We start from the raw sequence: 25,111 nt of genomic DNA on the forward strand, positions 1-25,111 counted from the left end.
GCGCCGCCAACGGACTACACGCCCCACCCGCGCCTACAACGAGGTCCCGTATGTCTATCGCGCCGGAAGAGAAGCAGCTCCTTTCCCCAGCCATCTTGAGGCTTCACCTAGCGAAGTGTTCGCAATCATCCTCGTAGAATCGGAGGAAAATCCTGCTGAAGGGGCGCCATCATGCCCGGACAAATGCAAGAAGGTTTTGGCATTGCCGTAACCAATCGATACGACCAATTATTGGATGATGAATCGGATCCGTTTGAGCTGATGAAGCAGGCGCAGGCTGAGGCGAAGAAGAAGAAGGAGGCTGCCGCGGCTGGAGCCGCCAAGTCTGCAGCCCAAGCGGCTAAGCAGCCTAAAAAAGAGTCCCAAAAAGACAGAAAAACGCCGTTGGCTGACAAAAAGGCGGAACCCCAAGCGCCCGTCCCGCTCAAGAAAGATGGTGAGCACGTTTTCTGCTTTTCGAACCGCCTCTTTTTAGCACAAGAGGATGGCCGATGCTAAAAGCTAATTTGTAGCAAGGTGCATAAGTGCCGTGTCGTGAGCTCCGCGTGGTCGCCGAGTACTTTGCTTCCCTTCTCCGCCCCCCAAAATATAAACATAACCATGCGAGATGACAAACTGCGAAAAACAAAAATAAGTCCACTGTTGACTGTTTTTTTGCGCGAGGCCCTCATTGACGCTTCAGGCCCTGCTTGAATATGACGTTCGGCTGTATGTTTGTCGTCATATTTACAATAAATTAATTTAAGGGCAGACACAATGCAAAAGTTAAATTTAATTGATGTCCGTGTCAAACATACACATTAGCTTGCAACTTGTGCACATTGTCAACAAGACGATAAATAGGCACGCGCGCACATGCTTCTCAGCAGCACTGGCTTGCTTCCCTAATATCATCATGCTAATTGCTGCACACTCGAAGCCAATAAAAAAAAGCACTGTTGAATTTGCTTGCATGCTTACGGTTGGCCCTAATCTACATGTGTGTGTCTGTACGAGTGTGAGGTTAAAGTGATCTCGTTACTGGAGAAAAGATGGGACAGGTGCACCCTGTGTGTTGCACCCAGCTGCTAGATGAATCTATTTCTGTATACAGGGCGACTGAAGTAATGTCTCCACCATGCGTCCACTGCAAGGCAGCCATGTGCTTCCAAGATTTCATGATCATGATGAGGATGCTGGAATTTGTGTATGAGACGTTTATGTGCCCACAATGTGATCAAGTATAAATGACATGCGATTTGGTTTGCGAAAGGGCTTAGCCCGATGCCATTCGGGCATGTAAAGTGTGAGGTTCAAACCTGGGGCAGTCACAGGCCGCATTCCAAACCATTCATCCACTGCTAACTCAGCTAATGATTGCTGATGTTGTAATCTCTAGCAGACGATTACCCTCAATTGTCCTAAAACGGTGCTGAAATCAGTCAAGTGAATTAGTCCGTCCCAAGCTCAAGGTGTAGGTGTGATTAAAAGTACAAATTGTAAACAGTATAGAAAGCTATTACAGTGCTATTCCATTAGCCTGGTGACCACTGAGATGACCTTGCTTGGCCCAGTTTGGTTGCCCTCCCGGTAGTTTTTCTACTCCAACTGATGACAAGTAAATGGCTTTTCGGGTTCTGAAATGCCTGCTGAGTTGGGCTGGGCTGTCACTGTCGTCGGATTGACAAACAGTGATGCAGAAACGAACTCCGCTGAACGGAGCTGAATAAACATAACACTTTTACATCCACGGTGAACCCCATTTACATTTTTGTTCTATTGAATGAAGCCTAGGAGAAACCAGCGCTTCTCAAATAGTGAGGCGGGGCCCCCTGGGGCGGCGCAAGGTGAAGCGGGGGGGGGGGGGGGGGTGTGGTTGACTCAATTGAAAAGGCTTTGTTTTTGTCATGTGAAGTGTAATTGCAATAAAATAAGAATTTTCATCATTTTATTTGTGGTTTCAGGCACTTTGATGCACTTAGGGTTTTTTCCTGTTTTAGACTAAGCTGTAACCTTTATAAACACTGTAAAATAATTAACGCTTGTTGAAAGTTAATTTATACTGCTTTTTTCTTTTGTCAGTGTTAAAAATTATACAGGTTTCAGTTTACTTATATAATTTTTATATTTAATAATCTTATAGTCAGAGCATTGAGTGGTGGGGGGGTATGAAAATTTTTCTCTTTCGGGGAGGGGGGCTAGGCAAAATATAATCGAGAAGCACGGATAAACCAAGAATCATTTGAGTTTGTCTATGTTGGATTACCAGTTTGTGGGAAAATTTGAAATATTGTAATTGAAATTTGTAAAACTTGGTTTATCGTTAACTTCTGATAATTGAATTCAGGTAGATTTTCAAGGCTGTATGTTCTACAAGATGGAAATCAAGACAAAAGTCAAGTCGCTTCAACAAATTGCAGTTCTAAACAGAATTATATATATTTGCGATATCAAGGCGGCTCGTTGGTGCAGTAAATAGCACATCCGCCTCACAGTTAAAAGGACCCGAGTTCAAATCCACCTGGCTCCAGCCTTCCTGTGTGGAGTTTGCATGTTCTCCCCAAGCCTGCATGGGTTCTCTCCGGGCACTCCGGCTTCCTCCCACACTCCCAAAAAAATATGCATGGCAGTTGAATTTGACATACTAAATTGTCCTTAGGTGTGGTTGGGTGCATGAATTGCTGTTTGTCTCTGTCTGCCCTGCAATTGGCTGGTAACCGGTTCTGGGTGTCCCCTGCCTACTGCCCAAAGCCAGCTGGGGTAGGCACCAGCAAGCCTGCGACCCTTGTGAGGATAAGTGGCTATAGATAATGGATGGATATTTACAATATCTGTTGAATTTCTTTTCCAGCAACTCCCTTAGTTTGAAAATTGTTCCAGTAATTTATGATTATGCTTCATAAAGGTTAGGTTTCACGGACAAGTTTTTGCTGAAATCTGTCAAGAGATCTTGTTGCTGGAGGGAAGATAAGACAGTACCACCAAATTTTAAGAGACTGTAGGTGCAATCAATCACAAATACTTTTGGTTCCAAGTGGCTTCCAAAACAAAAGGTTAGTTTGCAAGTTTGACACCTACATTGACGCACGTCGGGTTATGCACTACTGAAATAATTGTCCTTTCAAAGCTATATTAATGTTTCTAAGTATTTACATACACTTGTGTAAGAGTTGATTCCTGAAATGATCTGAGTTTGAATAGAAACCAGTTTTACTGCCATTGCATGAAAATTCTTTAAAAAAAAAAGTATATAAAGTGTGTGTGTGTATGTGTGTATATATATATATATATATATATATATATATATATATATATATATATATATATCCACACATACATACATTTTCTCGAGCTGCTTATCACTAGTCGCAGCTTGCTGGTGCTTATGCCCAGCTGGCTTCACTTCAGTAGGCGGGGGACACCCTGGACTGGTTACCAGCCAATTGCAGGGCACACAGAAACGAACAAGCATTCACGCACCCAATCACACCTAAGGACAATTGAGTATGTCCAATTCATCTGCCATGCATGTTTTTGGAGTGTGGGAGGAAGCCGGAGTGCCCGGAGAGAACCCACGCGGGCTCGTATAAATAAAATGATGCGAATTAAGTTAGTTTTCTTTTGTGTGAATGTTGACTATACCTGTTCTGCTGTATTTATTAGTTTCTGCATTTATAGTCGACGACATGTCATCCTGTAGGCCCCGGCATGAGGAGAATGGGCCGCAAACCGGAGGGCGAAGGCCCCAGACCCCAGGGGGGCCAGCAAGGAGAGGGTCGCCCTCCCGCAGACAGACGGCCGGTGGACAGGCGGCCACCTCGCCGCTTCGAGAGGCCGGCCGGCGAGCCTGGCGAGAGGCCTGAGGGCGGCGAGTTCTCAGTGGAGAAGTATGTTTTCGTCTGTCGCCGCATACCGCATCCGCGTGAGTTTACAGTCAGTGATTGTTTTTGCTGCTGCCCGTCAGACCCATCGGCGAGAGGACCATGAGGGGCCGCGGCGGAGGCAGGGGCTTCCGTGGAGGCAGAGGGCGCGGCATGGGTCGCAGTGACGGCTTTGACTCCAGGGGGAAACGGGAATTTGACAGACACAGCGGCAGTGACCGAGCGTAAGTGCTTCTGTCGCTCACTTTCCTGTGGTAGTGTCAACTCAAATTTTTAAGGTGCAGACTTTTGACTAAAGGCATTCTCGTTCATGTTACTGTTTTTGCAGGAGACATTCATTCAATGTTACACATGCATGTTTAAATAGGCATGGTTTGGATACCCGCTAACTAGACATAAAACACAATTTCAGAAGTTTGGTGTCATTTCACAATTTGGAAGATAAAGAGCAATGTGGCATGCACAACGGAACTGGCTCATTCAACGCTTACAATTGTGACACATTTTAACGTATGAAGCATTGTTGGTATACATTGTTGTAATATAGGCTACTTATATAAGTTCTATTAGTGCCTAATTGAGTTTTCATAACAAAACCAAAATGTAATAAACATCAATGCACAAATTGGCTAAGTGTTAACCAATTAACAACTGCTAAGCTGCACTCACGACATTCTACTTTCCTATGTTGCTCACGAGCAGGGCCAAATATTTTAAAGCCATACAGCACTCAGTCTCATAATGCAATGTAGAATTTAAGGAAGCTCACCTCAGGTGGACAATAGTAATTACCACTCTTCACTCATCAGTTTCATGATTCTTAATCCTAAACTTTATCCGATTAATCAATAGTTGTGTTAGGAAAATAATTGTTTATTCTAACCGTATCCTGCATGCTAATCAGCTGTAAATTGAAGTTGCAGCTAAAAAAAATATATATTTTTTTTCAGTGGCCTGAAAAGTGAAGAAAAGCGAGGTGGAAGCGGATCTCACAATTGGGGCACAGTCAAGGATGAACTCAAGTAAGTCTGTCAGCACCCAACACCAAGAACTGCTTGATGAATAAATGCCACATAAGGACCAAAATTCTTGTTCATTCTATTTACTGGCAAACATTTGCATTTGAAGTGCAGACATTACATTTGACTTGTCAGTGTTAAACACAGTTGAATTCCAATAGCCGTGCAAGCAAACGTTGCCCGTGCAAGCATTGATCCGAACCTCCAAAAAAGTTAAGACTTGCCCCGATTAACAAGCTAATGTATCCCCCCTCACAATGTGCGCTGATAAACATTCCATCTGGTTGCATGGTGGGAGTACATGGTTTAGTTTGTGGTTTTACTAATCATCTTTGATTCTCACGTACATGAATGTGAGAACTTATTGATGTGATGTGCACCATTAATAAGACATATCAGGGAAGAATCATCAACGCATCACATTCCATATTAAGCGCACCCGATGATACATGGATATCAACGCATTTGCTTAGTCTTTATTTTGTTTGTCCCTCACAGTGGTCGCTGTGAAGCTTCTGGCTTGACATGTTCTCGTGACTCCTTTGTGTAGTTTTCATTACGATCATCTCACATAGCTACCAGCATCAACAAATAACCATTCAAAAAACTATTGTTCAATTGCTTATTAAGGACACTAAGAAACCGTCTGTACAAAGCTGCACACGTCTTCACCATTAACGGTAGTTGCTAACGTGCATTCAAAAACCGCTCAACATTACTGAGTCAATCCGAGAAAGAAGTCAGTTGATAAGTTCAATGTAAATAACTGCTTATGAAAACTGGCATCAAGAAGAATGACAGCGGTGAAAATACTTTTCCATTTTACCTCATTTCAATGGTCCATTTGGAAGTCTGACCACATTTGGTGGGAGGTTTTGCTGTCATTCAGAAGACTAACAAGAAATGCATACTCTTGTGTACTACCAGGAGTAGGCTGGGTTGCCCCCCCCGCACCCCCCCCCCCCCAACCCAAAAAAAAGAAAATAAACATGAAAATGAAATATCCCGTGCTGTGCAAGGGAGAGAAATTTCCTAGCGTTCTCATCTCACGAGAGCTTGTCACACAAGATGTCATCCTATTCCAACAATTTAGTAAATAAACTGCTGTCATCCTCTTGTAAAGGACTTCAAGAGGTCTCAAGAAAAACCTTTCATTCCATTATTATTTTTAACTTGATTACCTGCTGACTGAGTTGCAGTTGGTAGATTGTTGGCCTTGGGAACAATCTAATCCAAGTTTCCACTCCGCAGTGAACTCGACCAGTCAAACGTCACCGAGGAGAACCCTGAAGGCGAAGAGCATCCACCCGCCGACTCTGAGAACAAGTAACTTGATCCTGTCCTTTTTAGCCGCTTAAGCTGTCATGGTGGGCACTCACGGCGCGCCTCTCGTGTTTTTGTTGAAGGGAGAATGAAGTGGAGGAGGTCAAGGAGGAAGGCCCTAAAGAGATGACCCTGGATGAGTGGAAGGCCATGCAAAACAAGGAGCGCTCCAAAGTGGAGTTCAACATCCGCAAGGCCAACGAGGGTGCGGACTGGAACAAAGGATTCGTGTTGCACAAGTCCAAGGCTGAAGTGAGTTTGAATGCAGTTAATGAATTCGTCCTGCTGCTGTTTTTTTTTTTTTTTTTAACATCACGAGAGCGTATGCTCACTTAAACTTTAATGTGGCGCAGGCATCATGGTGATAACACACACTGCATGATTAATCAAATTTTAATCGTGATCACGATATTGGCTGCCAGGATTAATTAAGATGAAAATCGGCGATTTTAACATTTAAATAAAAAACAGCCTACCAGTACATGACAAATTAAGCACTTTCGGTCATCCTACCACCAGGGGGCAAACTTAAGGTTAAGACATCATTAAGTTTAAGAAATAGCTCGTGAACAAATCCTGCAAGAACGCCCGCAGCTTGGTTATGCTTGACGCGCCTCGCGAATTCGACACGGCTACACGCGTCAAAATGGTGTATTTTTGAGATCCACACCACTTTGCGCTGTGTCCTCACTGGCCAGATTTTCTGCAATGCATACCTTCTGGAATTTCTTTACTGCGAAGAAACGTCGGGCAGAAAACATGTCGAACGAACTATTGCTTATTGGTGTACGCCGTTGAATACCGGCAGATACACAGAGGCAAGGAGTCCTGACTTAAAAAAAAAAAAAAAAAAAAGCTTTGAAGACTTTCAATCGTCTGAATCTACTAGCCGGCGAGATTCCACGCGTCTTCTTTCACGCTTCAAGAGTCGACGCGATGACTACACTAAAGTTGGTTTCACTGGCTTGCTCCGGAAATATCAGGTTTCAATTCCACCTTAAAAGCCTTTAGATGACGATGTTTCCAACATGTTTGCATGCCAAAAGCCTTTGCTTTTCTCAGCCCCTAGTATACCGGACTAGCTGTCAATTGAGACCCATTTTGGAAAATCCGATTGGCAAAAATTCAAATAAATTGCGTTTGAAATGACCAGTCTATGCATACATTTTAGCAAGTGTCCAAATCTTGAGTTGCCCCTGTTCAGGCTGGGCCACATTATTGACTAGTGATGGGACCAGATCTCATATGAGAAGATCTTGCGAGATTCATTGGCCGTGAAATTTCCTATTCTCTGCACAGTGCATTTGATTTCTTCTGGCCACTACTCAGGAGAATGCACTGCTCCGCTTGAGAGTAAAGCATGCTGTCAAAATACTTTAAATAATGTCGCTTTTTGCCTAGAAGTAAAATCACTTCGTTTTGATGTTTGCTTGGTTTTGTTTTCTTCCTAATCCCCTGCATGTGTAAAGATGACACATAAAATCCAATTGCTTTTATTTTAGCTTGCATTTAACGCAAATAACTCCCTCCTAGAATTAACGTGCAAAATGCCTGCCTTGCATGAAATCGTTCTGTAGCATAGTTGAACATTGTATGCGACTGATTAAGTGCAAACTTTTTTTTACGGTGTTAGGGGTAGACATATATCACACAGCTTATATCACACAGAATGCAAACAAAACTATTTGGATGAGGGTCTGCCAATTTCATTGTATACCAGCTAATAATTACAATACTAATGACAATAAAGGTTTTCTGTTCTATGCAAGACCCAATGTGGGTGCTTGTGCGCCCCCCCCCCCCCCCTTACATATTTTTTTTTACATATACATCTCTTAATGTGGTTTGTTTATTGAAGTGGTCTTTTCCCCTTTGCAAAGCTTGACATTTTACATGCTCTGGTAGGGTTGGCTGTTATAGTTGCCCAAAGATTTTTTTTTGTGTTGCTGCCTTTGGTTTCAAAGTGCTTGGAACAATCATTGCAGTGGTACTTGTTCCACGTCTGTTGCTGTAAATCCAACAGATTTACAAACCACTAACAATACACTTTTTTTATATATATATATATATATATATATATATATATATATATATATATATATATATATATATATATGTGTGTGTGTGTGTGTGTCTCACTTTTTTTGTAGCTGTAGCCGTGTTTTGCAGCCTTCTGATTGTATTGATATGATAAAAGTCAGCAAAACTATTCCTGTTATAATTACAGACCTGAAATGTCGCTTTTGTAAATATCAGCAAAAATAAAAACAGCATTTTTTCCCCCCATGGAACAAGTTTAGCGTTATACAAAAACCAATGTTTAACGCAAAAAGGCATCTGTATGCTAGAGTTATTGCAGGTACTCTGTTTACTTTCGGCCCCCGTTTTTCTCCATGTAAGTGCTCCCCTCCCCCTCTCTGCTCATTTGAATATGAAATCATTCAAAACCTTTTCTTGGAGGAACATTTTAAAGGCTTTTCTGACTGATTGCGCCTTCTTCTCTCCCGCAGGGTAAAAAAGATGAGCTCATAGACCCGGAGACGTTAGAGTCTAAGGTAAATGTCCAGCGTCTCTGCCACGTGTTCCAAAAAGGCATCGGAATGAACTCACTAAGATTTTGAATTTCGCTTGTGTTTTTAGATGGAGGAAGAGCCCCACTTCCGCAAGCCGGCCAACGACATCACGTCCCAGCTGGAAATCAACTTCGGAGACCTTGGCCGCACAAGCCGCGGGCGCGGTGGGCCGCGCGGCGGGCGGGGCGGGCGTGGACGCGGAGGCCCACCCCCCGGCGACCGCGCCGGCGACACCCCCAGGCCGTCACGTGGCGGAAGGACCGAGAAGGTAAAAATGACAAAGAGGGCTGAATGGTTCAGTCAATTTCCAATCAACCATTTACAGTGTATTTGAATGCCATTTTAAAATAACAGGCTGCAAATTGGAAAGGAAAAAAAAACACTTTAAATTTGGATGCTGTGGGCGAAAAAGCAGTTAACACCAAGCATGTGTCTCTGCCCCCTCTCCAGTCGACCGCTCTGGTTCCCAACGTGGACGACCCTGAGGCCTTCCCAGCCTTGGCCTGAGAGCCTCGGCTGTATTTTGGGGTGATGGGGGACGGCCACAAAGGTGGCCCCGCCTGCCCTTTAGCACCTCCACTACGAGGCTTGCATGTTCCTGGTTCCTTCAGCAAAGAGAAACGACGGGAGAGGACTGTCATGAACTGTGACACTCGACGTGAGGACTGCATTTTATCCAATAAAAACAAAACAGGTGAAAAAAAAAAAAGAAATTAACAAAAAAAACACAAAAAACAAAATGGACTTCTTGCTACTTGGCAGCAGCTTATTGGTAGAGGTTTTTGTACTTGGAAACAAAGTAGCAGGGATGCTTTCATACAGTATTTTTTTCAGAGTGTATGCATTTGTCCATTGATAGAATCTTTTGTAATTGCTGCTTCAAAAAATATACACATTTGGAAAACAGTTAAGCATCTTTTTGGTGTGCATGGCTGCCTGTTCGCTGGTGGCCCTTTTGTTACGGCTGCACTCAGTGAGTTTTGTCATTTTGTTTTTATTCTGCTTCAGCACTGTGATTGTTTTCTATTTTCTACACAGGAAGGTCTATATTAAGATAAACAGCCTGTAAAACAATTTTCAAAAATTCTTTTTATATGCCAACTTAGGTCATTTTTTGGAGAGAGGCACACAAAAATATTGAAATTTGGCACTAATCATGGGGCTTTTTTTTTTGTTTTGTTTTTTATTTTTGGTCCAGTAGGTTCATTGGAAGCCTTCTCATCGGCTTCATTCGAGATTATTTTGGGAGTACGCTGCTAGGAGGCGTCTACAAGCCCACTACTGTTTACACACTCCGCTTCAGTCGGTCTCAGCCACTTTGGTTGGCCACGGCAGCCTGCACCACCGCCACTCGCATAATCGCTCTGAAAGAAATAACAGTCGTCGTTCATTGTGTGGAACAACTGACGCGCTTCTGCAAATGTGTGAATTCCTGCCCTGCTATTGGAGACCTCTGTCGGTAAATAAAGATGGTCGGTTAATTGTTTGCACTGTCATTTTTTTTTTTTTTTCAACCTAAAAACCTGGAGAGCTAAATTAAAGACAAAGTTGTAAATGTCAAAAAGTTGCCATTTGTGGGCCCTTAAATGCTCGGATGTGTTGAAAGTTTCTCAGTCGAAAACTTGGTTTTCGAGCAAATGGAAAAATGTAAAAAAATAAATAATTCTCTGCTCCTGTCAACCAAAACGCGACACTGCTGGAAACCTTTGTCAGGTTTCCTGGCATTCCAGTACCTAAAAGGTGTAACGTATTTAGCAAGGCTTTTTTTTTAAGTTGGTGTTATAGTTTCTTTCAAAAGAAATTATACTTTGCAAACTGGGACTAAGGTCAAAACTTAAAAAGACACGATGGGAAAATGTTCTAGTTTGAACTCATAAGTGTATGCAAAATTCCCTGACTGAAAAGTTGCTGTTTCAGAAGATAGAAATTTTTATTTTATGTCCATGCACCTGCTTTATGAAAAAATAAACTGAAAATTTCAAGGGAATGAACATGGATGAAAGTGAAAGTTGATCTACCTTTTTTTTTTTTTGTTAATGATTAATATTTACTTTTTGAACTACAGGCCTAATAAACTAAAAATGCCTGAAGATGTTTAGCGCCAAGATTTTTATAGAAAATGGATGGATTTTTTCGAGATAACACCCAACAAAACTGCAGAGTTAAATAGCATTTCAATCTCATAATACTTCTGTAGTGATTAGTGAACATATATTTTTAAAACAACTTTTGAGCACAGTCATTGCTTTACATTTTTTCAGTTCCCTAAATTGACATCTTGAATAGATGTGCATATTTGCAACACCAGTGGCTTGTCTCCTGGTGGTGAGCAAAAAAAAACTGATATTGTACTTTTTTTATGATTAAAAAAGAAACTAATCTTTCATATGGTACCAGGCAGGTTTGCATAGCCATAACACCCAATATTTTGTGTTGTTTGAAAGATGGGAGCGCTCAAAATTGGCGCTCTCGGGGTTGCCTTTCCAGAAAACACTTGGCCTTGAAAGAGTAAAAGTAGATTTTAAATGTAATTGGGGGGGGCTTTATTCAAATATTACCCGTGCCACTTGATTTCTGTAAAGAGAAGTTATTGGTATTTTAAAACTTTGAAATGTTAATGTGGTAGCTATTTCTCAGTCTTGAAATTTACTCAGAGACTCCCTGGAAAATGCGGGTTGTATGTGTGTGTGTGTGTGTGGGGGGGGGGTGACGGTCTCACAGCCTGTCAAAATTGGCCAAAATGATTCCCATGAGAAGATATTCATTACCATTTTGGAACAGTGTTAAATTCAGCATTTGAAGCAGAGGCAGGTAATTGTTGAACAGACTCCTATAGTGCACTGTACTGTATATTGTACTTGTAGAGTATTCAGTGTGATGCAATGGGAGACAGACGTCCAAGCAGGTGCATTGTTCATGCGTGTCATCATGTGCCCACATGGACAGAAGAGGCGAGGCCGCCAGGACATCTGCTGTGTGCTACACCAGCTTGTCTCCAGACCCCGAGGGGCTGAGCCTGTGGCCTACCACCACCATGCTGCGCCACCTCTGCGTGAGGGGCAAAACTTTTTTTTGTAGGCTCTTGCAGGTGTAGCCAGACACATTTAAAAGAAAATGAAACATTCATTTTCAATAGCAGTTTTCCTCATTAGGTGCAGTGGAGCCTACCCTAGCTGACTTGTAAGGCTCCACCCATTACTAGCTGCCAATCAGAACACATTTACAACCGGGTGTTTATACCTTCTACTTTTTGATTCGGGCCTGCACGTTTTGGGAATGTGGGAGAAAATGGGAGGTCCAGATAAGGTTTGAATGGTTTTAACCATTGCAGGTTAACATAAAAATGTTATGGGTTAAAATGGATGGAAAAATCGCAGAAATTATTTCGGTAGAACATGCAAACTTCACTCAGGAAGGCCGGAGCCAGTAGCAAAGCGGGGACCTCAGAACTGTGAGGCGAACACGCTCTGCCACCATGCTGTTCAACTGTATAAATCAGAATAATAAAATATGTAACGAATGAGTCTTTTTCCAACTGTTTCCAGTCCAGATTTTGTGAGCAAAGAAATAGCTCCTTAAATGTGAAATAAAAACATCTTGTTAATGCAACAAAATATAATGGTGTTGAACTGGTGAAAATGTATGAACTATTTAAATGGGGCATATAGAAAAAAAAACATGCATTTTTTGCCGGAGTTGTTTTATTCCTTTCGTTTTCTGACATAGATTTAATCTTTTACTATCCAATGATTTTTTTTAAGCCACATTTGTGCAGTGCAGTTGGCAGAGTGTTGGGAGGTGGGGGTGTTATGTGTATGTGCATGGTGATGATGCGTGACGTCACGAGCATCCAGCATTAGGCAGCTGCAGAAAAAAACAGAATCGAGCATCCTTCTCCTCTTCCTCTCCCTGGAGCCAGCGCCGTTGCGTCCCTCTCGCCTCCGCCATCCAAAAGGCTCACCGCTCCGGCAACCAACATGCGCTCCTCCTCGGCCCTGCTTGCGGTACTCCTGGCGGGGCTCGCGGCCGCCGCGTCCTCCTCCCTGGACGTGTTCGACAACCAGCTGGGCGACATCAGCTACTGCAAGAAGCAATGCCAGCTTGCCATCAGAAACAAAGGCCCCGCTAAAGTAAGCAATCGTTACAATGCGAAAGACTGCATGGGTGATTGCATGTGCAAATAAAAGGGCTTGTGTGTGCATTTTTGGGATGCTCGTTTCGGGTGTTTTTTTTTTTTTTTTTTTTTTTTGGCGCAGTGTCATCCTGCTCAGGCCGAAATTCAGACGAGCATCGCTGGTCACAGCGTGTCCGAGACGCCGTTAGTAGCAAAGAGCACAAAAAGCTTTTGCATCATTGGATATGTATGCGTGTGTGTGTGTTTTATTAATCCAACCCTCAGGTGTGGCCACGTTTTGTAGCGGGGCAAATATCCCGCAACCCCGGGCGGGCAACATCGTCCGCAATCCGGGAGAATTAGAATATATTAATAACTCAATAATTAATCACGGTAAGAAGCAGCGTTGTCGGTAAACGCGGAAATGTTGGAGACGATGACACGGCTGTTATGCGAGCCGTATGCGTTTTGTTGCTCGCGTTGGCCGCCAGAGGTTGCTGTTTCTCATTCAGTTCGGGAGTACAGTAGATTCAAAGTCATCAGCTCATGATTTTAAAAAACAACAGCACTTAGCATGTTAGCCTTTGGTCAATCCACAGTAAAAATAGTACCCAACGTCACCGTGTGACGTACAACCCCTAGCAATTTGTACTTTTGTTCTCATGATGCTATCACATGCAGTACGTTATCATGTTTGTATTCGAAGATGCCACCGCTAAACATTTGAGCATTTCATTGATTCTCTATTTCAGGGAGTATCTTTCTGTTCTTAGAGATTTGCGTTTCCCTCTTCAGGTTGTTAGTGTCTTGCTATAAAGCAATTGCAGTCTGTACTCTAAAGATGCAGCATTACAGCAGACAAACATGCAAGCCAGTTATCTTACAGCAAAACATAATGATGTAGTGTCTATCCCGACGATTATGACGGATGAAAATTACACTTCCGACATTTTTAAGCCTTTATCGATTTATTTATTTAGCCTTTTATTTATTTATTTATTTATTTATTTATTTTTTATTTATTTATTTATTTATTTATTTATTTATTTATTTATTTATTTATTTAGCCTTTTATTTATTCATTATTTATTTAGCTGTTACATTACCAAAACTACTCTTAGGATCTTATTGTTAATGTTACCCGACCACAGGACACGACATCAAATCTTTATTAATCTGCCTCAGCACATATTGTAGCGTAGCAGCTTTTAGTGTTTTAGTTCTCTCAGTTGGTTTCAGCATTTTAGCACCTGTCCTGGTACTGCACACAGGCCGTTCCTCTTTCTTGTCTCAACTGCACTAATATACAGTACATTATATGTGTGACAACTACCATATGGTCATCTTGTAGGACTCCATAATGAATGCCTGCCACCGCGGCTGTCGTCTCTACTCCATCTGCCAGTTTGTCAACGGCAACGCTGGCTTCAACACCAGCAAGGACGAGTGTCAGGGAGGTGAGCGGTTCCATCTGTGGCTCTCGGTCTGACTCGAAGGACAGTGCAGTGGAATGCTTTGGTTACCCCTTAACAAAGCGGAACAAAGCAGTACTTTTGAATTTTGCACTGTAGGAAAATGTCTTCAATTAAGTTATCTTGAAGTCTCTTGACATGAAATCGTGTTAAGCCCATTTTTTTGACCTTGAGTTCTGTTGAGCTTGGATTTATTTAAATTTTTTTATTCATTGGAGATCAGGGGTTGATAACCCAAAATGTTGAAAGAGCATATTGAACCAAAAAAAGACAAAAAACAAAAATATACACACACACACACACACACACACACATTCAAAATGAACACAAAGAGCCATACAATGCTGTCATGGATGCGACGACACTGTGTACTTAATTGTCCCTCCTCTCGCTTCCCTTGCCTCGCTTTCCCTTCCCATCTGTGTTTCTTGCTCCCATGTGTGTCCACAGCATGTCAGGAGGCTTATGTCAAACTTGTGGAGCAGGAGGCTTGCAGCACCGGCTGTGCCAGCCAGCCCTCAGAACCCGAAATCAAGAGGAGGAAGGTGAGAGAATCTTCACGCCCAAACACGCGCACACAATGACGGAGATGATCCCCCACAGCTCAAGGCAATGACCCTGCGCCCCAAAGCGCCCTCCGTCATGGAGGCCGTGTCCAGCTGGTGCAACGACATTGTCAGCTCCGCCCAGAGCTTCATCTCCTCCACCTGGACCTTCTACCTGCAGGCCGACGATGGCAAGGTTGTTGTTTTTCAGGTAACCTTTGCTTTTATTTATTTTAAGATACACAGTAAACTTTTCGCTATAGAAACCTTTTCTTATTAGTAGTAATGTGTGCATATCACTACAGAGGGTTCTGCTGGTTGAGCAATTTTGCTCTGACCAACCAATTGGAAAAGGGAAACATGCGATGTCATCTTATTGATTAGAGACATAACTGCATTGGTATTTTTTTGTTTTTGTTTTTGTTTACCCGCCCGTCAGCCAATTATTAGTGGCACTTCGATCAACACCAAAATACAAGCCCCTCTCATAAAATAAAACGAAAAACCAAAAACTTTCCAACAAAGTAGAAATCAAACCTTCATCATTGCAAACCAAAAAGCCAAAGCCACAACCCTCCCTTGAATTATTAGGTAGGCAAAAGCCTATACCAGAAAACACCAAGCCCATACCAAGAAAGTCGCGCACGCATACATCAACATATACGATGTATTGTGTTCCCCTGGCAGTAAACTGCAATATGCAATCACACCCACTAGTGGAGTTTTCATGTTCTCCCCGTGCTTGCGTGGATTTTTCCGCATCTCCGGTTTCCTCCCACATTCCTGCCAGCTAAAAGCTAAATGGTAAAAAAGGACCGGAGCTTGACACATTTAGGTTAAGATGATGAATGGAAGAAAATAACTTCCCCTGTGCTTTGAATGGGAAAAAAAATGGCATATTCCCCTCATTTAACTGTTGCCAATTAAATTAGATGGTGGGCTACAGCAGATCATTAAGTTATTTAATTAATAAATACATTTATAATGGGTAATATGTCAAGGTCCGTAACAAATAAAGTCTGTTATAAGTCAATAATAAATAAATAATGCCTGAATGCATTTGAATGCATCTCATGACTTTTGCGCAGCGACAGACGTCAACACACCCACGAGCCTTGTGCCGTATCCGACAATATCAGCATCATTCACTTTTTTTTATAAGTATAATTTGTTTATTATTTGGTGTATCCGCATTCCTGAAGGAGTTGAACGAGTATCACAAGGTGCAAGAGGGAACGGTCACACGAGATCATGTTATGCGGGCTCATTTGAATAATCCTGGTATATTGTCCCGTATGCCGTAACACTGCATATTGTCCCCCTTTATGGTATGTGAAGATATGGCATTACCTCCATGCATGCTGGGAGACCCCAGGGTAAAGGCTTTGTTTTTGTCATGTGACGTGTAATTTTTTTTTTTTTTAAGGCTTTGTTTTTGTCATGTAAATTGTAATTTTTTTTAAAAATTTCAGGCACTTTGATGTACTTAGTTATTTTTTTCTGTTGTATACTAAACTGTAAACCCTATGACCGCTGTAAAAATTAATTATCAATTGTTGAAAGTTGATTTATATTGCGTTTTTTTCTTTTGTTAAAAAGGATACAGGATACAATTTTTATAGATAATATTCTTATTTAGTCTGCGTTTCGATTGTGCGTGTGTGTGCGTGTGTGTGTGGGGGGGTGCCTTACTCCAATGCAGCATTACTCAGTCATTTACTACTTGCTGCTTTAATCAACAACGCTATGCTCCTTGCCAGTGTGTTCATTTTGCATTTTGTGTTTGCCCAATTCACAAAATACCAAAAAATGCATCGGCAACCGCTGCTTCCTTAGCTCAAGGCACCACCGTTTGTTCAATACGTTCCACAGAAACATTTGTGAATGTAAAACAAAAGAGAATCGCCGTACATTCTCAAGCATCTGTGCCAAAAGGGCTTATCATGGATTCAGCGCATTTGTGAAGGTTGAGGGAGCAAGGACACGCAGAAGGACGCCGCGTTTTTCTTCGACAAAATCGCAGCTCGTTAAAGTTATTTTAAGCCACGCCACTTCCTCTAGCCTTTGTGAATTTCCCCCCTTTGGGAAAACTCATGCGCGCTTCTGCCATGAAATTCCTTATTTTTCTCTCAGCCCATCTAAATGCGGATTAACAATAAACATTAACTATAATTAAGCTAGTGAGTGTAACGTTGAGTGTTCTTGCATTGGAAAACTGCTGAGTAACAACACGAAGAAGCAACGAAAACAAAGTGGGATCCGTCTCGCCCGCCGACCACAGCGTCCAAACACCAGAGAACTGCACAATGCAATTTGGTCTGCGTAATTAAAGGACTGTGAGGAAATCGACAGTGCTTATCCCCACTTGATGATATGTTGAAGCGCGACGTGCACCGGGGGAAACTCGACGTTGCCACATATAGAGATGCCTTTTTTTTTCAATTTATTTGTGGACTGTAATGAGCGTGTGCTTTTTGAGACGCTGACGTGCCCGTCGAAGCACAAGCAGGACGTCGGACTTGAGGCCTGTTGTGTAAAGATTGTCGCGCGACGGCGGCTTTGGGGAATTTGAATCCCTGAAGCACAGGTGTCAAAGTCCAGTCCTCGAGGGCCGGTATCCTGCATGTCAGCATTTGTCAGCATTGCCTCACACTTGTACACAGAGAAATACGGTAATCATTTGAATCAGGTGTGTTGGGAGGAAATCAAACGGAAACCATGCAATATACCGGCCCTCAAGGCCTGGAATTTGACATCTATGCCCTATTCAACTAGTTTTTGTTTGTTTGTTTTTAAGAGTAGCACAGATTGTCATGGATTTTCTTATCGTTGACAAGAACATGCTTTCATGGAAACCATTTTTTTTTCCAATTTAACATACTATAAGGTACTGTTAGTACTGTTACTGTAGTTTGCAGTGACACACACTTGCACTCCATCATACCGGTTTTATAAGATTTTGATTTTTTTGTCATAGCTGCATGAGAGGGGCTGTTTAACCAAATGTTGTGGGTGGTGAGTGTATGAGCATGACAAAAAGTGTGCTTTTTTGTGTGCGTGTGTGTGTGTTCATCGCTGAAGGCATCAACAACACAACCATTGCTGACTGCGGTTGCTGTACAGGCAAGGGCAGCGGCGAGGCAAGAATCCTTTTTTTAACGAGGTCTCCAGGGGAAAGCACAAACGCGAATCACACAATAGAGTAGTGCAGTGTTGATGTTATTTGATGGATTACAAAAAAAAACTTTTACAACAATGAACAGTTGAAATGTTATTAAAGGAGATCTACTATTGACCTGTTATGCACTTTGTTGTCAATTTTAAACAGTTTTTAAGTGTTTTACAATTTGTGAGATAAAATGCTTTCCTTTAATCCATCTTTAATCCTAAATTTTGCAGGTGCATCCTGATTCCCTTTTTACATTGGTTAGAATGTGGTTGGTCAATTGTGCATAAAGAGCAGCAGGTTGTAACTGAGGACTTGTCTACACATAATCATTGCTATTTAAAGCTGAATAATTTTCCCCTCTGTGTAACTCTGTGTAAAAACATTCGGTCCGTATAATTTTGTTTATTTGAAAAAAAAAATGCTGCTTCACAAATCTACATCATGCGGTTTTATTCATTTACAAGCATGCCAAGCCACTGGGTGACAGTACTTTCCCACAAATCTGTCCAATCTCAATGAGAGTTTCTTCTCTTACCCTCACCGGTGTCTGCGTCTTTGGTGGGAAAGAGTAGATTGATGACGTAAAACTCAGGATAATAATTGCTATACGTAAACACAAATCAGGATTTGGCTAGTTTCCACCTTGGTTAGAACTTTTAGAGACCTTTTTAAGAAAAAAAAAACTAGCAAATAAAGAAGATAGGGCAATTTGGAGACATTTACTGCCTCCATTGTAGACTAACCTTTAATAACTGTTATTTATTCTCAATACAATACAATACTCAAATCAACACTGTAAAAACAGCCGGGTCATAAATAATATACTTGTATATGGATCAAAATGGACCAACCCAGTATTTGGGTCAATTTGACCCTACATTCTGGGTTGTTTCATTTAAAACTAGACAGTTTATCAGGTTGTCTTAGACAAAATCATTCTTTTTTTTTTAATGCAAAACAACCCAAAAGGTTGGGTGAAATTGACCCAAATACTGGGTCTGCCTTTTTTTTGTCCCATAATTTCATTATTTTTTACCCAAATGTATGGTGAAGTTGGTGGTGCAGTAACAAACACAGTGAAATCAGTAGGTTAACACATATGAAACATATCAACAAAGCAATAAGTAATAAATTAATACGTATAATAAGAAGCAAAAATGGAGAATAAAAACAATACAACAGTGCTGAGTCATATTGCGTTGAAACGTGGACATTTTCAATACCCACGTGATACTGAGTTCAATGATTTATGTACTGTACATACTGTACACTGAACCTATCAAATGAAAGCATAGACTTTTTCCTTTCTCCTATTCCTAGAAAAAGGAAGGTTTACATAATCCAAGCATTTCTTCCAGCCAGTCATCTACGGCCAGTTGTGCATCAATGTTGTTTCCGCCAGACATTTACTGCGGAACTGAATCAAACACTACCCACCCATCATCATGGGGGAAAAAAAAGTTATAGATTGGAAAATGTTTTGAAATGTATTCTCTCTTCTCAACACCAAATCCTGGCATTTCAACAGGGGTGTATAGACTTTCCTTTCACATGCATGCGTTTTATGCAGTAGATGACTGTCCGAATGACGTCTGTCTGGGTTTCCTCAGAGCCAACCGGAGATGGAGTACTCGCTTCCCGAGCTGCAGGCGCCCCGCTCCAGCGTGGCCGACATCTCCTGGCCTCAGGTGCACTCGCACACGCAGAAGCCTCACGGTAAGCGCAAACACTTTTATCAAGCCGATGATTTTGAAAATTACGGGAGCAGTTTAAAAATGACTGATTTTCTTGATAAAATCATGCATTTTGAGTTCTTGTAAAAGATGCACCTACAGGTAGATTTTCTAATGCATCAATTTGATAAACCTTCAGTAATATTAGAGAATAAAAAAGGGTAACTGTTCTCGATGCCCCGACTTTCCGATCGTACTAGTTTTATCTACAAAAGATATATATATTCTTTTTAGATTACAGTCTTTTGTTGATAAACAGCACATTGCTATATCGTGCTTTATCCTCAGAACATTAAGAATGTAAAATACTCTAACATTTCAAGTTCATTAATCTGAAAATGCGTATGTTATAACGAAAACAAAACAACATTTTCTACGGTATAACTTTGTAATTAATAGATGAAAGGTTGCCTTTTACTTGGACGACTGTGCATCATTTTTCCTCCCCTACTCCTGAATGAAAACAAAAGTAAAGAACTTCCATGATACAGGCCCTTTAAAGATACTTTTTTTTTTTTTTTGCAAGGTGTGAGGGGGCGTGGTGAGAGGGCAGGATCCAAAGCAGGAAACCGAGGCAAACATCAATCGCAGCACACAGACGAAAGTGCTGCCCCCACAGCCGAGCATGACTTCCTGGGCTGCATGTCCAGGTGAGCCCAAATGGATGAAAGCATTATTGTGTTAGTATACAACTGTGCGTTAGTGTTTCACAATTGAAACACTGTATGAAACACTAATTGTTTAAATGGGGGGGGGGGGGGGTGTAAATACTGTACAGTATACTGTATTGTGTGGTCCGTGGCCTGGCTGCAAGGGGTCTGTGAAATAACGTGGTTGTTTTGATCTAGTTGATCATTTAACAGTTACAGATTTGTGCCTTGTTTGGCAATTGCCTGCTAACGAGGCAGCGAAGCCAGCAAAGCTAATGCTGTTTTTGACTACTATTGGCAGCAAACCTTTTTGAGGGAAATTGACCCGGTTTGTTATAAGGAGGCTTGCAATTCACATTTTTTATAGTCTAAACTTCAGTAAAAGTAATAAATATATTTGTTGTCAAATTGAATACGCTGCTGAAGAAAATGGACACTTATGTTTGATTCAAATGATTTTTTTTGCTTCCGCAAACATTTGCAATGGGAGTCTACACTTCAAATGAATTGTCAAAGTTTATTTCCGTTTGGCTTTGTTATTGGTGTGTAGTGGTGGCTAACGTTGAAATCTTTCATAACCGGTAGTGCTTCTAAACAAGCTAGGTTTGTGTTTAAATTTGCTCAACGTTAAATCTACTTCGTTTGTTACTTTAAGAGAGCATTTCCTGTCAGGACCCGCTCTCTCTTCTTCTATGGTGCAGATGCACAGTGTTGTTCTTCAGCATCTTGGGGTGACCAAAGTTCTTGCACCTTAAAACTGTTGATCTCCACTCTCCATCTTCCTTCTGGTGTTCAGGCGTTCGGGTCTGCCCCGATGGATTCTGGCTGCGTGCCTCTTCCTGTCCATCATGGTTATGCTGTGGCTCAGCTGCGCCAGCCTGGTCACTGCACCCGACCAGCACATCAAGACGCAGGTACAACCAATTTAGCCCACTCATTAGCGTTGCAGAATTTGCATTAAATGTTGAATTTGAGAGCCACATTGTAATTATAGTTTCCGTCACAGGGCATTTAAAGTGTACATTTTAAGTGTGTTTCACACACTTACCTAGTTTTCAAATCAGAAGCTGGTAAAAATTGTTCAAAAGATAAATCGGGAATTTGTGTGTTTTTTTTTTTAAGCCAACTTGCAAGTTCAGTGTTTTAGCCAGAAACTTGAAGTCAAATCAGCATTTTGCGGGCCACGTAAAATGATGGGGTGGGCCTTGAATTTGACACCTATGGAGTCGTGTCAGTAGTCCATTGCATGAGAAGGGAAGGGGAATCGCTTGAATGCATTTTTATTTGTTTTTAAGAGCGTGAATAAAGTCTGAAAGGAAATCTTAGAATAGGCCTTGCAAAGAAAACAGAGGACAAAGCTAGCTATAGCTCCTATCATTGAACACAAATGGTGCGGCAACATATATAGACATGCAATGCAGTGGCCAGTACTATGACGTGACCATTTTGCTGATTAGTTTTTTTCCAATGAGGCATTGATTAGTTGCGGATTATGTGGCCAGAAGAAACAGCTCGATGCACGATACAAAAACTCCATAGATCTTTGTCGATGCGTTCCTTTATTGGAGTGTTTTTGTGGCGCTTTCAAACTGATGAATGTCCCTTCTATTCATTTCATTGGGGGGGTCTTGGCGGAGGTCTTAGTCGCTCTCCCGTCACCCCTATTACTGTTTGTCGGCAGCTGAGCATCAACGGCGACAAAGAATTTCTGGATGACGTCCAGGTGAAGGTAAATCCGTACCACCTGAGCCCGCTGCCCGCCGTCTGCGTCAAGCGGGCTCTGACCGAGGACAGCCAGGAGGCGGGGCCCTTGCCGGTCAAGGTGGACCTTGACAAGACGCGCGTCTAGAAGCTTCTAGGAATCCCTTCACTCAGTCACTGGAATTGTTTTTGGTTTTTTTTCCAAGGAGCACGACAGTCATCTTGCGCCATTATTATAACCTCTGTAACTGGATGTGATGTGATTTGATTGGACGGCCTGTCTGAGAGCTTCCATGTTGTTTCGCGATTGATTTGACAGTCACTTTTGCCCCATTCGCGTGCAGAGAAGCAAAGTCAGATACTGGAAAGGCACCTGGCAATATGTAGTTCAAATGAGCGGGAAGTATTATTCTGACTGATGTGCCATGCAAAGTCATTGAGCTGCCTGTAATGGACATTGTAACCAATACAACATGTAGAGTAATATTTACCAAGGAGTATTAGAGCCACACTGTAAAGAAAATACATATACTATGAGAAAACCCAGGAATAGATTATTTCTTTTTTTAATATTTTTTTTAATTAATTGAAGTTTGAGTGTTTTTTTTATTATTATTATTATTTTTTTTTTGCAAATTTATAATCTACGCGGCCTCACTATTCTAAACATGGCATTTGGATTAATGTTGTGTTATGCTGAGTATGAATTAAGCATCAGAATCAACCCATTTTTAGTCATCTCAGGGGTTGGCCATTTTGCCACTTGCTGTCAACTGAAAATGATATCACAGTTGCTCAGGTAACAACCAATCACAGCTCAGTTTATGAATGTCAAGTGATCAAACTTAAGGAACGGAAATTTTACTAAATTCACCCTGAAAATGCAAATTTATTTCATAGCCCACTTGTCATTTAATAAAATTATAGAAAGTCAATTGAAAAAAAATGTTTAAAAGAACAAGTCAGCTTTTCCCAGAAATTATTTTTAAAAATTTATTTGAAGTTTAGTATTTTTCTTTTACAAATTAATCATTTTTTTCTTGAAAAAAAATCTGACTTTATTTACATAACATGCATGTTATCAAAGAAAAAAACGGAATTTTGTTACATAACAGCTTTCCTCCTGAAAAAAAATATATTCCCATAAAAATCAGATTCTAAAAAATGTCAGCTCAAGGAAATGTTTTTGTCAACTTAGTATTTTGAATAAGTTCAATTTTTCCATTTCAAAATGTTTTCATATTTTTCCTTTCATTTAATAAAAAATAAAATTGGACTTCTTTTTAGACAACAAGACCATGGCATATACGTTCTATTTTTTAACAGTTGTCGTTACAAAAATACTAGTAAAAATAAACCTAATTACTGTAATATCGCATCCTTTTTTACTCAGAGTATTAACTAAAAAGGAAAAGAAATCACAATCCTTACAATGCTTTTTCAAGAAAAAAAAAGGTTTTAAAATACATTTTTTTCTTGATCCTTCTAAGATCTTTTTGTTTTGCAAAAAACACCAATTCATTCTCTCAACATCCCAACTTGTTCCCCTCGTAGTCCGCTTGTGTTTTCGTGTCAGTGTGGCAGTAGTAGTCCTTGGCAATACTTGTATAATTCCAACAATGATGTTATTGCCCCTCAATGACTTCTAAGGAGCTGTTTGAGTGCAGTCAATGTGCTGTTTGCTTCCAAGTCCGCAGCAGACCTTTTTTTTTGTACACGGGAGTACACAATGTATTGTATCCAAAAGCGACTTTTCTATGTACTTTTGGCTGTTGTGTAGCGCTGTTGAACTCCCATAAAAAATGTGCATGCTGAGTCAAGCTTCCATAGTCGAATCCCAATGGCTCCCCGAAGGCCCAACTGTAGATTTGTGACCTTTCTTTGTGCTTCTATTTACCGTAAACATGCTTACAACATGTATGATAACAACTATAATAATAATAATAATAATGATGAGGAATGCTGATATCATCAGAAGGACTTGAAGAACAACAATAAAAGCCATTCAATCAATTAGTGAACATATATCACCAAGATTATGATGTGAATTTACAACTATTGCATTGTTCCCTTTTTACTGCTATGTTCATTTTCAATGAAACAATAATTGCAACGACGGGGAATAAAGTGTTTTCAGCGACAAAAGTTGTGTGATTTTTATTTTTTTTTTGGAGGGGGGTTAGTAATCTAAATTCATCTCGTGAACAGTACAGTGATAAGTATAGCCTTTTTTGAGAACCTATGATAATGATATTGTGGCAAGGAAATTACCCCCCCCCCCCCCGAAAAAAAAAACCAAACAAATACGTAAAATGTCCACAGTAAAGCCATTTTGTAGGCGTTGTGCAAAGAATCAATAGGAAGTTTGTCTTCATGGCCTGAACGCCCATTATCCATCAATTTTCTATCGCCGCTTATCCTCGCAAGCGTTTTTTTTTTAAATCTTTAGTCTTGCAATACTCGTTTTGTCCACTAAGTGTCAGCACAGTCTGACGGTTTTTTTTTTCTCTCCAAAGGTCAACACGGTGGTTCCCTTGTGTCAGAATTAACAATGGTTCAAGCCCATGTTAAATTGGAATCGGCACAAGCCTGGCTGCCCTGCCAAAAAAGTGCTTTTGATTTTGTCCAAATAATGGTTACATTTTAAGTTGGGCTTTTCGTGACACGGTTTTTCTTACTTTGCTTTAGTTATATAGTATCAATTATGTAGTTACAGACAGGTGACAGTTAGTGATTTGTTTACACAGTTTACTTAGTTACAATTAGGTCTTAGTTACAAAGAAGGGAGCTTCAGTATTTACTTTGATTGTATTATTATTATTATTATTATTATTATTATTATTATTATTATTGTTGTTGTTGTATCATTATATCATTTGAAGAACCCAAAAGAAAGTTCATACACACACACACACACACACACACATATATATATATATATATATATATATA

At 40.9% G+C, this 25,111-nt stretch overlaps 2 protein-coding genes across 3 annotated transcripts; both read left to right on the plus strand.

Moving 5' to 3' along the window:
• The first annotated feature begins 52 nt into the window (after positions 1 to 52).
• Positions 53 to 10,256, plus strand: LOC148417396 (SERPINE1 mRNA-binding protein 1-like). Of its 2 annotated transcripts, none has more exons than XM_088426173.1 (9): positions 53 to 436; positions 3,680 to 3,866; positions 3,944 to 4,084; positions 4,811 to 4,882; positions 6,131 to 6,205; positions 6,283 to 6,454; positions 8,713 to 8,757; positions 8,843 to 9,043; positions 9,226 to 10,256. In XM_088426173.1, exons 1-9 carry the CDS (start codon positions 172 to 174, stop codon positions 9,280 to 9,282), a joined length of 1,215 nt encoding a protein of 404 aa, XP_088282299.1. In that variant the 5' UTR covers positions 53 to 171; the 3' UTR covers positions 9,283 to 10,256. The 2 variants fall into 2 exon arrangements, with proteins under 2 accessions (XP_088282299.1, XP_088282300.1); XM_088426174.1 differs by having other exon boundaries at positions 55 to 436; positions 6,286 to 6,454.
• Positions 10,257 to 12,583: 2,327 nt separating this feature from the next.
• Positions 12,584 to 24,304, plus strand: tmem59l (transmembrane protein 59-like). The gene is made up of 8 exons (XM_088426471.1): positions 12,584 to 12,905; positions 14,241 to 14,346; positions 14,812 to 14,906; positions 14,965 to 15,117; positions 19,686 to 19,791; positions 20,335 to 20,458; positions 21,255 to 21,372; positions 22,140 to 24,304. The coding sequence occupies exons 1-8, from the start codon at positions 12,753 to 12,755 to the stop codon at positions 22,305 to 22,307; spliced, it is 1,023 nt and encodes a 340-aa protein (XP_088282597.1). The 5' UTR covers positions 12,584 to 12,752; the 3' UTR covers positions 22,308 to 24,304.
• The last annotated feature ends 807 nt before the right edge of the window (positions 24,305 to 25,111 follow it).

Source organism: Hippichthys cyanospilos, chromosome 10, assembly GCF_059441005.1.
Source record: "Hippichthys cyanospilos isolate Australia breed blue-spotted pipefish chromosome 10, RoL_Hcya_1.0, whole genome shotgun sequence".
Lineage (NCBI taxonomy): Eukaryota > Metazoa > Chordata > Actinopteri > Syngnathiformes > Syngnathidae > Hippichthys > Hippichthys cyanospilos.

What these genes read in the sequence shown, in the direction of transcription:
- tmem59l (XM_088426471.1), top strand. Translation starts at nt 12,753, where the DNA reads ATGCGCTCCTCCTCGGCCCTGCTTGCGGTACTCCTGGCGGGGCTCGCG. An exon ending in CCGAAATCAAGAGGAGGAAG is followed by an intron (nt 14,907 to 14,964) that starts GTGAGAGAATCT and finishes GATCCCCCACAG; the next exon opens with CTCAAGGCAATGACCCTGCG. An exon ending in GCACACGCAGAAGCCTCACG is followed by an intron (nt 19,792 to 20,334) that starts GTAAGCGCAAAC and finishes TTTTTTTGCAAG; the next exon opens with GTGTGAGGGGGCGTGGTGAG.
- LOC148417396 (XM_088426173.1), top strand. Translation starts at nt 172, where the DNA reads ATGCCCGGACAAATGCAAGAAGGTTTTGGCATTGCCGTAACCAATCGA. An exon ending in CACAGCGGCAGTGACCGAGC is followed by an intron (nt 4,085 to 4,810) that starts GTAAGTGCTTCT and finishes ATTTTTTTTCAG; the next exon opens with TGGCCTGAAAAGTGAAGAAA. An exon ending in ACAGTCAAGGATGAACTCAA is followed by an intron (nt 4,883 to 6,130) that starts GTAAGTCTGTCA and finishes TCCACTCCGCAG; the next exon opens with TGAACTCGACCAGTCAAACG.